At 43.0% G+C, this 15,100-nt stretch overlaps 1 protein-coding gene across 2 annotated transcripts in view; it reads left to right on the top strand.

Moving 5' to 3' along the window:
* Positions 1-15,100, top strand: part of OFD1 (OFD1 centriole and centriolar satellite protein) — a 111,199-nt gene that overhangs the window by 71,903 nt on the left and 24,196 nt on the right. For both annotated transcript variants that reach the window (XM_073614867.1, XM_073614868.1), the window contains exon 19: positions 12,247-12,366. In XM_073614867.1, the coding sequence (XP_073470968.1) occupies positions 12,247-12,366 (120 nt within the window). The remainder of the gene's footprint in view (positions 1-12,246; positions 12,367-15,100) is intronic.

Genomic DNA, 15,100 nt, shown 5'->3' on the forward strand with positions numbered 1-15,100 from the left:
TCCTGAAGATCCAGCCGGTAACATACTTCCTGTCTCAGGGGGTCTCCAGTCTGGAGGGAGGAGCAATGGAGACACCTTTGGACGGCAGCATTGCCAATCTGGTGAAGGGGTAGTGTTATGCCGCGTACACTTGACCGGACTTTACGGCGGACTTTTCGACGGACTTTACGACGGACTTTCCAAATGAACGGACTTGCCTACACACGATCAACAAAGTCCGACGGATTGGTACGTGATGACGTACACCGGACTAAAATAAGGAAGTTGATAGCCAGTAGCCAATAGCTGCCCTAACGTCGGTTTTTGTCCGTCGGACTAGCATACAGACGAGCGGACTTTTCGACCGGACTTGAGTCCATCGGACAGATTTGAAACATAAGTATGCCGGAAAGTCCGCTCGTGTGTACGCGGCATTAGACTAGCAGATTTAGCTGGAGCTTGACTAACAAATAAAAGGCAAACCCCAGCTAACATTTTTAAAAAGTTACATCAATAGGTTTTTGATGTTTGTAATAAACGTTTTAGGCACTCCTGTGAGAGTTAAATGGTTTGTCTCAACCCTCTAACTGCTACTTTTTACTGGACAGCATGGTCTGTTAACGTAAATTTGAAATATAACAGACTTATTGGCTGGAATACCAGGTGAAAATAAAGGAAAAAAATTAAGAAAACGAATGAAGCCACCGCACCTAAGAAATTGGTAAGCTGCAATATAATACATTTTTTGCTTTTGGGTTTAATACCGCTTTAGTAGGAGGACAGACTCTTCTTTGTTACTAGAGTGAACTGTCTGAGGCAAGAGTCTACATGTTTTTAAAGGATGTTTTATCAAAATCAGATTGTGGGTGAACTATGATTATTTATACTCGCTAGTTTTTTTTATTATTATTTATTTATTTTTTACTGAGCTATTATGTTTGGCTACTGCTGTAATGTGTCTCATGTGACAGTGATTTCCTCTGCTTTGACATTTGAAATGTAATCTCACTGAGAAACTGATCAGGCTACATTTGGAGTGAGCCTGACCGCCATTTTCAAGTTTTGGGAACAATAAGCTTAAAGTTGTTGCAAACCCTTACATAAACCCAATGACGTGATTGGCCTCAGATGACGCACAAAGATGAAACAAATCATCTAATATAATTAGTAAGTGGTATAGTGTTAAACCGTGCTTGGTGTCTAAGGGATATACTAACAAGTACACAAAGCAGCCAGCACTACAAGGGACAACTTGTGCACAAAATTAGGTGTAAACAGTGCAGCGCTAAACATAAATCATATACATATAAATAAATATGAATCATCGGTTATTAATAAAGAATAGAATTAAAATCTATTCTTTTATCTCTGGATGAACAGCATTGATAGTCAGACTGACTTAAAACAAAGTGTGAGTTTATTGTCACACAGTTAGCATCATAAATACAATGTAAAAAGTCTAATAGTTCAGATCAGTGTAGGTAAAAATATATGAAATAGAATAAATAATTATAAAGCTGTAATAAGCTTATAAAAGCATGTGTGCTTCATGGCTGCTGCCTTCTGTCTCCATGCTGTCTCGTGTAACCAAAAAGAAACAGGAAATGACGTTCTCAGACTTCTGGGAGAATTCAGCTGTTCCAACTTGTCAAAGTGTCTTTGTGTGAATATGTCTGTGTCATCTCCCCTAGTGGGTGTGTGTGTCTGTCTGCCCTTCAATATCGAAGCGTTGGCTTTATAGTTTACATTTGAACGTCATAACCTCACAAAAACTTAGAACCTTGTATGGTACACATTCATTTCTGCTAACTTCAGCAATATGCTATACAGAAGGAGATACTAACTCGGAGAATCATATATGGAGTTGGATTGACAATCCCACGTGTAACACTTGTAGTAATGTGCTGATCATGTAATGTCATATATACTGAGACTACACTAAACTAACTTAACGGATATAAACAAATATGTATTATTCCTCTAACTACATAAATACTGGTATATTTTGGACCTCCCTTGACACTCTATACCAGATACCTTATATGTCATTATCAAACTAACTACATACACCAGATACCTCTAGCAATACTCAGCTTTAGATGAAGAATCATATCAAATCAATTGATCAAGGTCATTCACACATACTATATTTATTATGACTAATCATAAAACCAAATCTGTTTTGCAAGCTTGTCATGAATATAACACTTTAAGTGCCGAATTATGAATTTGGAATAATATTCTAACAATGAATATGAATCATAGAAGTAAAAAAGTAGTAGGAACGCAATTGATATATCCAGAATGTTTCAAGATTCATATTCATAAACAATAATTCATATTTATTTATATGCATATGATTTATGTTTAGCACTGCACTGTTTAAACCTAACATAAATTGTATCTGTTTATCTGCAGTCTTTACTTCTCTGCATCCATCCAAAGTCCAGAATTGATTCAGCTTGTCTCAGCTTTGGAAAGCAGGGGGTGGTAAGCAGACGTTGCACTGCAGAGCTCAGTTAGAGCTGATTGGAGGGAAGGGACACACCCCCTGCACACAGGAACAAAGCTGAGGATGTCAATCATGGGCTGTATGCTGGAGCTTCCTCCCTTGTCTCCTTTTTACCTCTTAGTGTCAGGAAAACTTGCCAGAAGTGATTCATGCCGATAGCAGAGGAAGGAGGCAGCAGACAGAAATTACACTTAGTGCTCTGAACTGAGACAAGTACACACTATAGAGGGATATGCTTAGTTCATATTTTATGTCTGAGGTTTACAACTGCTTCAAAAGTGTAACTATTTAAAAAAAACACACACAAATAAACGAATAAATATATATATATATTAAATGAACCTTACATTTACATTCTCTACTTTTCTTTTTTCTTGTTAGTCATTATGATTAAATAATGTAAACTCCTTGAGGACCGGGTCTATGCCACCCTTAGTCACAATGTGAAAGCTGAGTTTCTTATATCACTGATGTTTTATGTACATATCAAGTTCTTACACCGACACTTACATCAACACCGTATAACTAAATAAAGAGAACAAATATGCAGGACAAATCATCAGACATACAGTGAATTACATTCAAAACAAACATTACTTGAAACTAATAGCTAAACAGAATAATCTACATACCACTTTTGCCTGCTTGTAAGCTAAGAGAGGGGGCTTTGTATCTTGAAGATTCTTGGTAGATGGCTTACTTTACACACAAAAAACACTTTAGACGTTGAGAGAAAGCACTGTTCTCCTTTCAGTTCAGCAAGAAGAAAACACAGGAAGCTAGCTTGTAATAATGCATGATGGGGAAAGTAATGAACAGTAAGTACACATGCGCCATCTAGAGGCAATTAACATAATAGTCACAGAAATATTGTGTTTGCCAGTACAGGGTCTGATGTGAATGTACAATATAGTAATGCATAGAGGTGGGGATGTAATGAAGAATATATGTGTAAAGCGCTGCGTAAAATTGACGTCGCTATACAAGTACCTGTAATAAATAAGTAAATCAGAAATATATATATAAAAATAGCTTGCACAGAGTGTAGAAGATACCGTTTGGGGTAAAAATTAAAGTGGTCTTCTCAGTTCCGGATAAAACAAATTATATGCAAACTTCACCTTCCCATAATGTTATCTGGCAAATCTCAATTTTCGCTAAATACATTTACTATAGCGACTTTAAAATCCATATTGACCTAATTTAAATCACTTACATTTTTTATTGAAGCTGTAACTGCTTCCCATGGCTATTGCAGATGGTGAAATATCCTGTAGAGAGAAATGAATAAACTATCCATTAGAGGGCAGCAGAGGTCTCTTCTTGTCAGTGTAGTTTGATGATATCCAGGACCACTGGACTGTATCAACACATCGCTAATGTTTTATGTCAATGACCACAAAGTGTTCTTTTAGTACAAGGGAATGTTTTTACAATCTAATGTCCCAGAGGACGATAAACAACAATAACACAGTCCTCCAAACCGAATCAGCGCTGCGTAATAAATGTGATTGTTTTGGAGACGCAGAACTGTCGGTAAACAGTGCATTGCATAGCAATATGACTAAAGTCAAACTTTGGAAAGTATCTGTAAAATGTAATAACATCACAGGACAGAGTACAGGAACATATGAAAAGCCTGGGTCAGAGTTAAGATTTTAAATTTAGATTTATTTTTGAATAACCATATTCCCAGAATATGATCCTCTCTTTCAAAAGAAACATTGATTGTTTATTGGATGACTTTTGTCCAGATGGGGATTAAACCTATCAAAGTATCCAATGGTATTAAAGCATCGGCTTCTGTCTGATTAACCTCTTCGTGCCTAAGGGTAAAATAAATCTAAATGCCTAAGCCCTATTTTGTGACTTTGACATGTGTTAGTAAAACTGTACATATATCCTCACAATTACTTTGTGCATCCAGCTGGATTATACTTTTTCAGGACAAATTGGGCTTTCATTTTGCAGTAAATAGTAATGGATATCTCCTGTTTTTTTTGTTTTTTTAATTATCAAAGGAAAACCCAAACTAGTAAAACATTTTTTTTTCAAATTTAGCTGTAATTTTCTTGGTACTACCATAAGCTTCCACAGAGGAACAACCCAAATTAAATTTTCTTGCTCCTGACGATCGCAGCAATGTATGTTATGTGTTGTTTGTACCCATAGTAAAGCCCAAAAACAATAGTGTGCATTTCGCTTTTTTTTTTTTTTTTTATCCTACCTAAAGCACACTGACACTAATTAAAAAATAATAATTTAGTTCCCCCAAATAATACTGGCCTTGACCTTTGACCCAAACACTAACCCTGGCACTGACCTAGATCAAACCTTGATCAAGACATTTTTTGTATTTTTTTTTTTTTTATATATAATTATTTAAATTTTTTTTTTACACACACTTTTTTTTTTTCTGTGCAAGGACAGAGAGAGATGCAATGCATCTCTCTCCTCCATTCACAGAGAAAGAAAACATAAGGGAGGGCTTCACAGCGACTGATCACTGTGATAGCCAATCAGAGGCTATCACAGCGATCAGGTGACCGAGGATTGGGAGTTCCGGGTCCCCGATCATTGGTACGGGGCCCAGGGCTCACGGTGAGACCCTGGTTTCTGTGCGGCGCACTCCCAGCACAAGGGGAGATATGCAAAAAGCCCAGTGCAGTGGGGTCACATTATTGTGTGATGTCGGCGTGAAGGGGTTAAAATTGAGTTAAAAACATTTGTTATAGCTGGAAGAGGTTTCTGTACTGCTGCAGTGTTTGCTGGATATCTTCAAATGAACACCGATTTTAGTTTTACTTGTTAAAAATTGTTCTTGAGCCTTATTAAAAAGGTTTGACAGTTGCTTCATATGCCCCCCCCCCAAACAAGACATCTGCCTGCATCTGACATGTTATGCAAAATCCCATATAAATATATAAAATCCCCCATCTCAAATTCTCACCCAAACCGTCCACTCTGCTCCTCTTAAGACCTCCTTCACTCTAGCTCCCTTGTCTCCTTTTCCCATGCTTGCCTCCAGGACTTCTCCTGAGCTTCTCCCATCTTCTGGAACTTCCTTCCCAAATCTTCCCAGCTATGTCCTACTATGACCGCCTTTAAAGTGTTACTAAACCCAGTAATATGAAATATGAAAATAGTTCATCACCCCCCCCCCCCCCCCACAGTGCCCACAGCTTATAAATATTTTTACATCAAAATATTGCCACTACAGTGGGGATGAAAAGTATTCAGACCCCCTTAAATTTTTCACTCTTTGTTATATTGTAGCCATTTGCTAAAATCATTTAAGTTAATTTTTTTTCCTTCATTAATGTACACACAGCACCCCATATTGACAGAAAAACACAGAATTGTTGACATTTCTGCAGGTTTATTAAAAAAAGAAAAACTGAAATATCACATGGTCCTAAGTATTCAGACCTTTTGCTGTGACACTCATATATTTAACTCAGGTGCTGTCCATTTCTTCTGATCATCCTTGAGATGGTTCTACACCTTCATCTGAGTCCAGCTGTGTTTGATTATACTAATGGGACTTGATTAGGAAAGCCACACACCTGTCTATATAAGACCTTACAGCTCACAGTGCATGTCAGAGCAAATGAGAATCATGAGGTCAAAGGAACTGCCTGAAGAGCTCAGAGACAGAATTGTGGCAAGGCACAGATCTGGCCAAGGTTATAAAAAATTTCTGCTGCACTTAAGGTTCCTAAGAGCACAGTGGCCTCCATAATCCTTAAATGGAAGTCGTTTTGGACGGCCAGAACCCTTCCTAGAGCTGGCCGTCCGGCCAAACTGAGCTATCGGGGGAGAAGAGCCTTGGTGGGAGAGGTAAAGAAGAACCCAAAGATCACTGTGGCTGAGCTCTAGAGATGCAGTCAGGAGATGGGAGAAGGTTGTAGAAAGTCAACCATCACTGCAGCCCTCCACCAGTTGGGGCTTTATGGCAGAGTGGCCTGACAGAAGCCTCTCAGTGCAAGACACATGAAAGCCCACATGGAGTTTGCTAAAAAAAAAAACACCTGAAGGACTCCAAGATGGTGAGAAATAAGATTCTTTGGTCTGATGAGACCAAGATGGAACTTTTTGGCCTTAATTCTAAGCGGTATGTGTGGAGAAAACCCAGGCAGTGCTCATCACTAGTCCCAACAGCAGAGCATGGTGGTGGCAGCATCATGCTGTGGGGGTGTTTTTCAGCTGCAGGGAAAGGACGACTGGTTGCAATCGAGGGAAAGATGAATGTGGCCAAGTACAGGGATATCCTGGACGAAAACCTTCTCCAGAGTGCTCAGGACCTCAGACTGGGCTGAAGGTTTACCTTCCAACAAGACAATGACCCTAATGCCGCGTACACACGGTCGGACTTTCTATCCTACTTGGTCCGGCACACTTTCCGACGGACTTTGTCCGCCAGGTGCGCCGGACTTTAAAACGGACGGACTTGCCCACACACGACCGGACTTTCCGGCGGGCTAAGTCCGCCCGTCTTTCCGACGGACTTTCGCCGGAGTTACGGCGGACTTTCAGAATGAACGGACTTGCCCACACACGGACAAGTCCGTTCATTTTGAACGTGACTCAGGTGCGACGGGACTAGAAAAGGATGTCAATCTTGCCGCTTTTATCGGCGAGATTGACACCTTGCGAGCCCCGTCACGGGGCATACCAGGCCCTTAGGTCTGGTATGGATTATAAAGGGAACCCCCTACGCCGAAAAAACGGCGTGGGGTCCCCCCTAAAATCCATACCAGACCCCGATCCGAGCACGCAGCCTGGCCGGTCAGGAAAGGGGGTGGGGACGAGCGAGCGCCCCCCCCCTCCTGAACCGTACCAGGCCGCATGCCCTCAACATGGGGGGTGGGTGCTTTGGGGGAGGGGGGCGCCCTGCGGGGCCCCCACCCCAAAGCACCTTGTCCCCATGTTGATGAGGACAAGGGCCTCTTCCCGACAACCCTGGCCGTTGGTTGTCGGGGTCTGCGGGCGGGGGCTTATCGGAATCTGGGAGCCCCTTTAATAAGGGGGCCCCCAGATCCCGGCCCCCCACCCTATGTGAATGAGTATGGGGTACATGGTACCCCTACCCATTCACCTAGGGAAAAAGTGTAAGTAATAAAACACACTACACAGGTTTTTAAAATATTTTATTAAACAGCTCCGGGGGGGATCTTCCTCCGGCTTCGGGGGTCCCTCCGCTTCATCTTCTCCCGGCGTCCGGTTGGTTCTTCTCCCGGTGTTCCAGTTCTTCGGCCGGCTCCTCTGCTGTCTTCAGGTAGCTCTCTTGCCAGCAGAGGTCCGGACTCCTGGGCTTCTTCTCTTCTCTTCTCTTCTCTTCTCCAGATGTTGACACGACGCTCTCTCCGGCTGGACTGCTCTCCGAGGGCTGCGTTGTGACTTATATAGGCGGAGACCCCGCCCCCTTTTGATGTCACAGTCCCTGGGCATGCTGGGACTGTGACGTTTTAGGGGGCGTGGTCACTGGGTGATGTTGACCACGCCCCCTAAAACGTCACAGTCCCAGCATGCCCAGGGACTGTGACATCAAAAGGGGGCGGGGTCTCCGCCTATATAAGTCACAACGCAGCCCTCGGAGAGCAGTCCAGCCGGAGAGAGCGTCGTGTCAACATCTGGAGAAGAGAAGAAGCCCAGGAGTCCGGACCTCTGCTGGCAAGAGAGCTACCTGAAGACAGCAGAGGAGCCGGCCGAAGAACTGGAACACCGGGAGAAGAACCAACCGGACGCCGGGAGAAGATGAAGCGGAGGGACCCCCGAAGCCGGAGGAAGATCCCCCCCGGAGCTGTTTAATAAAATATTTTAAAAACCTGTGTAGTGTGTTTTATTACTTACACTTTTTCCCTAGGTGAATGGGTAGGGGTACCATGTACCCCATACTCATTCACATAGGGTGGGGGGCCGGGATCTGGGGGCCCCCTTATTAAAGGGGCTCCCAGATTCCGATAAGCCCCCGCCCGCAGACCCCGAAACCAACGGCCAGGGTTGTCGGGAAGAGGCCCTTGTCCTCATCAACATGGGGACAAGGTGCTTTGGGATGGGGGGCCCCGCAGGGCGCCCCCCTCCCCCAAAGCACCCACCCCCCATGTTGAGGGCATGCGGCCTGGTACGGTTCAGGAGGGGGGGGCGCTCACTCGTCCCCACCCCCTTTCCTGACCGGCCAGGCTGCGTGCTCGGATCGGGGTCTGGTATGGATTTTAGGGGGGACCCCACGCCGTTTTTTCTACGTAGGGGGTTCCCTTTATAATCCATACCAGACCTAAGGGCCTGGTATGCCCCGCGCTCGCCGCAATAGGAAAATGTGTTTTTCCTATTGCAGCGAGCGCGAGATGCAATACCCTGCCCTCGTGTCGTATCTGGTCCGTCGGACCAGCATACACACGAGCGGGCTTTCCGTCGGACCAGCACACACACGAGCGGACTTTCCGCCCGAAACTGAGTCCGGCGGAAAGATTTAAAACTTTCTTCAAATCTAGGTCCGGCGGGCTTTTGGGAAAAAGTCCGCCGGCGCCTACACACGGGCGGATTGTCCGGCACACTCTGGTCCGCCGGACCAAGTATGCCGGAAAGTCCGACCGTGTGTACGCGGCATAAGCACACAGCTAAAATAAGGAATGAGTGGCTTCACAACAACTCTGTGACTGTTCTTGAATGGCCCAGCCAGAGCCCTGATTTAAACCCAATTGAGCATCTCTGGAGAGACCTAAAAATGGCTGTCCACCAACGTTTACCATCCAACCTGATAGAACTGGACAGGATCTGCAAGGAGGAATGGCAGAGGATCCCCAAATCCAGGTGTGAAAAACATGTTGCATCTTTCCCAAAAAGAGTCATGGCTGTATTAGATCAAAAGGGTGCTTCTACTAAATACTGAGCAAAGGGTCTGAATACTTAGGACCATGTGATATTTCAGTTTTTCTTTTTTAATAAATCTGCAAAAATGTCAACAATTCTGTGTTTTTCTATCGATATGGGGTGCTGTGTGTACATTTAATGAGGAAAAAAAATGAACTTAAATGATTTTAGCAAATGGCTGCAATATAACAAAGAGTGAAACATTTAAGGGGATCTGAATACTTTCCGTCCCCACTGTATATACCTTTTTCGCTTATCTGTATACCACGATTACATGATAAACTGCAGAGTTTCTCCAGTGCTGAGAGTTCAGGTAGGAGGAGATTTCCCCTGCAGCCTGTATACACGCCCACATGTATGATGTCAATATCATGTGACCTGGCTAGCTCTGAGAACAAGTAACTGTTCTCTCCAGCATAAAAGACACAACTGAGCATGTGCAGATTGGCTACCCTGCCTGTGTTAGCTGGTCTTCCTAAGCTAGACATTGCAGGAGGGAGAGGATCTGTGAATACAGGATAAAACAGCCTTTTTACACAATGCAGAGGATTAACCCCTTAAGTTCCACAGTGAATATAACAAGCATGCTATGCTGCATATACAGACTGATTTTACTGTTGTGGGTTTAGTAAAACTTTAAGCGATCCCTTAAAAATTCCTTTCTTTATGGAAGCCTGTCCTGTCACAACCTTAAAACTGCACTTCTGTCTTCTCCATCAGCATATCTCCCCACAGTTATTACCTTTTTTGTATCACTTGATTGGGAGGATTAGCATTGTATCTGTAGGGTCTTCTTTTATATTTGGACCATAGGGTGAGTACATGGATTTAAAACTGGCTACAAGGGCGAGTTCAGAGGGTGGTGATAAATGGGGAGTACTTGGAATGGGCAGGGGTGGGTAGTGGGGTGCCCCAGGGTTCTGTGCTGGGACCAATCCTGTTTAATTTGTCATAAACAACCTGGAGGATGGGTAAACACTTCAATCTCTGTATTTGCGGACGATACTAAGCTAAGCAGGGCAATAACTTCTCCGTAGGATGTGGAAACCTTGCAAAAAGATCTGAACGAATTAATGGGGTGGGCAACTACATGGCAAATGAGGTTTAATGTAGAAAAATGTAAAATAATGCATTTGGGTGGCAAAAAATATGAATGCAATCTATACACTGGGGGGAGAACCTCTGGGGGAATCTAGGATGCCTGGGGGTCCTAGTAGATGATAGGCTCAGCAATGGCATGCAATGCCAAGCTGCTGCTAACAAAGCAAACAGAATATTGGCGTGCATTAAAAAGGGATCAACTCCAGAGATAAAACGATAATTCTCCCGCTCTACAAGACTCTGGTCCGGCCGCACCTAGAGTATGCTGTCCAGTTCTGGGCACCAGTCCTCAGGAAGGATGAACTGGAAATGAAGCGAGTACAAAGAAGGGCAACAAAGCTAATAAAGGGTCTGGAGGATATTAGTTATGAGGAAAGGTTACGAGCACTGAACTTATTCTCTCTGGAGAAGAGACGCTTGAGAGGGGATATGATTTCAATTTATAAATACCGTACTGGTGACCCCACAATAGGGATAAAACTTTTTCGCGAAGGGAGTTTAACAAGACATGTGGCCACTCATTAAAATTAGAAGAAAAGAGGTTTAACCTTAAACTACTTAGAGTGTTCTTTACTGTAAGTGCGGCAAGGATATGGAATTCCCTTCCACAGGCGGTGGTCTCAGCGGGGAGCATCGATAGTTTCAAAAAACTATTAGATAAGCACCTGAACGACCACAACATACAGGGATATACAATGTAATACTGACATATAATCACACACATAGGTTGGACTTGTGTCTTTTTTCAACCTCACCTACTATGACATTATAAAGTGCTGCACAAACTGTAAATCATGGACATTTTGCAACAGTCTCTTACTGTATATAGTTAATATTACTAATACTTCTACATATTTGTATATTTTCTTGTAAGACGATGTAACCAGTCAGGAGAGGAAATTACCCTGTGACTAATCCACTAATAGCAATAATACTTCCACTGGCGGTAATGATAGACTTTATGATTTTGCTATGATTATATGGAAGAATTTTTGTCAAATGTTTTTTTCTTTGGCGCCAAGTAATTGACTTTGTTATTCTAGGTCATCTGAATTTTCTCCGGCATTAGGCAAACCATTTACTACCCACCCTGTCACAGTATATTCTGTGGCTTGAGTTGATGTCTTTGCGCTGTTTTTATTTATTTATTCTTTTTTTACATTTTTTTTTTTTTTTTTTTTTTTTTTTTATAAATCAGTTTTTACAATACAAGACTTCCCAGAAAATGGCATATTTTGAATGATCGATAACGTTCATTTATGCTTCTGAATTGTGCTCTTTCCATTGCATTTCTTTGGTAGAGTAGGGATGAATTTCTATTTTGTATTTCTCATGTGCCAGATAAATCCATTGTACTGACTTTTATATTAAGTTTCTGCTGCACACACTTTTTTGATAGAGCCCTGGTTAGTTTTCTCTTTCTGGGAATTTATTCCTCATTTCCATTTCTAAAAAGAAAAAAACAATGGTGAGGGAGTTATTTTTACAGTTCAAGTGGCGAGCAGTTCTAGAAAACATTTCGGCACTGGACATCTATAGGCAAACGTATGTGTTAACAGTGTTTGGAAATCATTCTCCCTCTCCATGATGGTTCGGTGACAGCAATGTTAATGAAGAGAGAGAGAGAGAGAAAATAGAATGAATCCATTTTTCTGCTTCTATAGAATGGATCCCAATGCTGCATAGTGTGTGAACTCAGTCATTCCCAGACAGTTCTGCCAGGCTTTGAGCTAGAAGATAATGGGATCATTGTTTAACTGTCCCCCTCCTCTTTCCCGCAGACCAAGAGGACATACCAGAGCAGCTTGAAAGTGACTTGTCGCATCCATCTGAGGACTCTGTCCATGATATTCGTGTCACTGCAGATGTGCCAGTGGCAGCTACTTCAGTACATGACTCATGTAAGTTAACGCATTGTATTGCATTTTACTTTGCAAGTCTTGTGAAAAAGACAATTCTTTACATCTGCAGTCCCCCCTAAGGTTTGATGAACATGGTGCGCTACTCTGATGAGCCATTTGCCGATAATCACTTGTCAGACCAGTGGGGCAAAATCTTTGTAAAATACAGGGCACAAAAGGATGGCATCAACTCGCTCTGCTTGATACTTTCCGGAATTCCACTGGTACTGCATATGTCTACTCTGTGTTGACTTGTCTTATGATTATTATTGCCTTGGACATATACCAGTATTATTACTGAATGCATTTATATTACAAGACAAATTCTATGCCCCGATGTCATATCTTGTCTTGTGTTGGTCTAAAAAAAATTTTAATAACAAAAGGAAAAAAAAAAACATCTTTGCATTCAAGTCTGTAAGGCCCCTTTCACACATGCGGACCGTATGTCCGTATTTCATCCATCCGTTTTCGGATGAAATACGGACATACATGCATCCCTATGGGATAGCGGGTGTCAGCGGATGTACATCCGCTAACACCCGATGTTGTCCGGCTCCGCTCTCGTCCGATTCTGCGGACGGAAGAAAATCCTATTTTTCTATCCGTCTGCAGAGCGGATCGGAGGAACACGGACAGACGGTCCGTGTTCCTCCGATCCCCCATAGGGGAGAGCGGAGATCTGACAGGGCGGTCCCTGCACAGTGTGCGAGTCCCGGCCTGTCATCTGCCTGCTCAGCTGGGAAAAATGGAGCGATCCCCGCTGAGCAGCGGATAAACACGGGGCGGATCAACACGGATCCGTCCCGTGTGAAAGGGGGCCTAACTTGTCAAGAAACAAGATATGGACTAATTGTTACAAATTATCTAGTAACTTTCTGAGAAAAATAAACATCAGTTTTAGGCTCCATGCACACAGGACATTCAAAAAAGTCTTTCTGGATGTCAGATTGCTGGTAGGAAAATTCTGCTCTAACCACTTGCCTACTGGGCACTTAAACCCCCCCTCCTGCCCAGACCAATTTTCAGCTTTCAGTACTCTCACACTTTGAATGACAATTACTCAGTCATGTAATACCGTACCCAAATGAATTTTTTGTCCTTTTTTTCATACAAATAGAGCTTTCTTTTGGTAGTATTTGATCACCTCTGGGTTTTTTATTTTTTGCGCTATAAATGAAAAAAGACCGAAAATTTTGAAAAAAAAAACGCATTTTTCTTAGTTTCTGTGATAAAATTTTGCAAATGATTAATTTTTCTTCATAAATTTTGGCCACAATTTATACTGCTACATATCTTTGGTAAAAATAACCCAATTTAGTGGATATTATTTGGTCTTTGTGAAAGTTAGAGAGTCTACAAACTATGGTGCAAATCATAAAAAATTGATCACACCTGATGTACTGGTGGCCTATCTAATTTTTTGTGACCAGAACAAGTCAGGACAGTACAAATACCCCCCAAATGACCCCTTTTTTGAAAGTAGACATTCCAAGGTATTAAGTAAGATGCATGGTGATGTTGTCATTTTTTCCCACAATTCTTTGCAAAATGAAGATTTTTTTTTTCCCCCACAAAATTGTCATTGTAATAGGTTATTTCACTCACATGGCATGTATATACCACAAATAACACCCCAAAATACATTCTGCTACTCCTCCTGAGTATTACGATACCACATGTGTGGGAATTATTCACAGCCTGGCCACATAGAGAGGCCCAACATGCAGGGAGCACCATCAGGTGTTCTAGGAGCATAAATTGCACATCTAACTTGTTGACTACCTATTACACTTTTGAAGGCCCTAGAGCACCAGGACAATGACACGTGGCACTGATGACAGATGGCACTGATACGTGGCACTGATGACAGATGGCACTAATACGTGGCACTGATGACAGATGGCACTAATACGTGGCACTGATGACAGATGGCACTAATACGTGGCACTGATGACAGGTGGCACTGATGACAGATGGCACTAATACATGGCACTGATGACAGATGGCACTGATGACACTAATACGTGGCACTGATGACAAATGGCACTAATACGTGGCACTGATGACAGATGGCACTAATACGTGGCACTGATGACACGTGACACTGATGACAGATGGCACGTGACACTGACAGATGGCACTAATATGTGGCACTGATGACAGATGGCAGTAGGGACAGATGGCAGTGGGGACAGATGGCAGGGACATGACATTGGGGACAGATGGCAGGGACATGACAGTGGGGACAGATGGAAGTGGGGGACACTCTTTTTTCGTTTTTTTTTTTTACACTTACCGCTGCAGTGGTTCGCTCTCCCTCCTCACACGCTGCCTCTGTGTGAGGAGGGAGAGCCGTCGATGAGAGATGATCTCATATGTTTACATTTGAGATCAACTCTCATTGGCACCGCTGATCGCGCTGAAAACTGCCACTGTGATTGGCCGTTTTCAGCGATCTGTGACTAGCTGTGTCCAACGGACACGGTAAGCACAGAACTTCCCCGATGCGCACCCGCGGGAGCGCGCATTGCTGAAGTAAACAGGAGGACGTCCAGGGACGGCCTCCCGGCATTTAGCGTCCGCGCTGCAGCCGTCTTTCGGCTATAGCGCAGGCGCGAAGAGGTTAAAAACGCCCCTTTAACAGCGTTTCTGCGCTTACATTCAGCTCTGCAATGTAAAACAAAAACTCTGGCTGCTGATAAAAGCTTGTTTATGCATGTTTTTCAGCTGT

The sequence above is a fragment of the Aquarana catesbeiana genome, linkage group LG02 (genome assembly GCF_042186555.1).
Source record: "Aquarana catesbeiana isolate 2022-GZ linkage group LG02, ASM4218655v1, whole genome shotgun sequence".
NCBI lineage: Eukaryota > Metazoa > Chordata > Amphibia > Anura > Ranidae > Aquarana > Aquarana catesbeiana.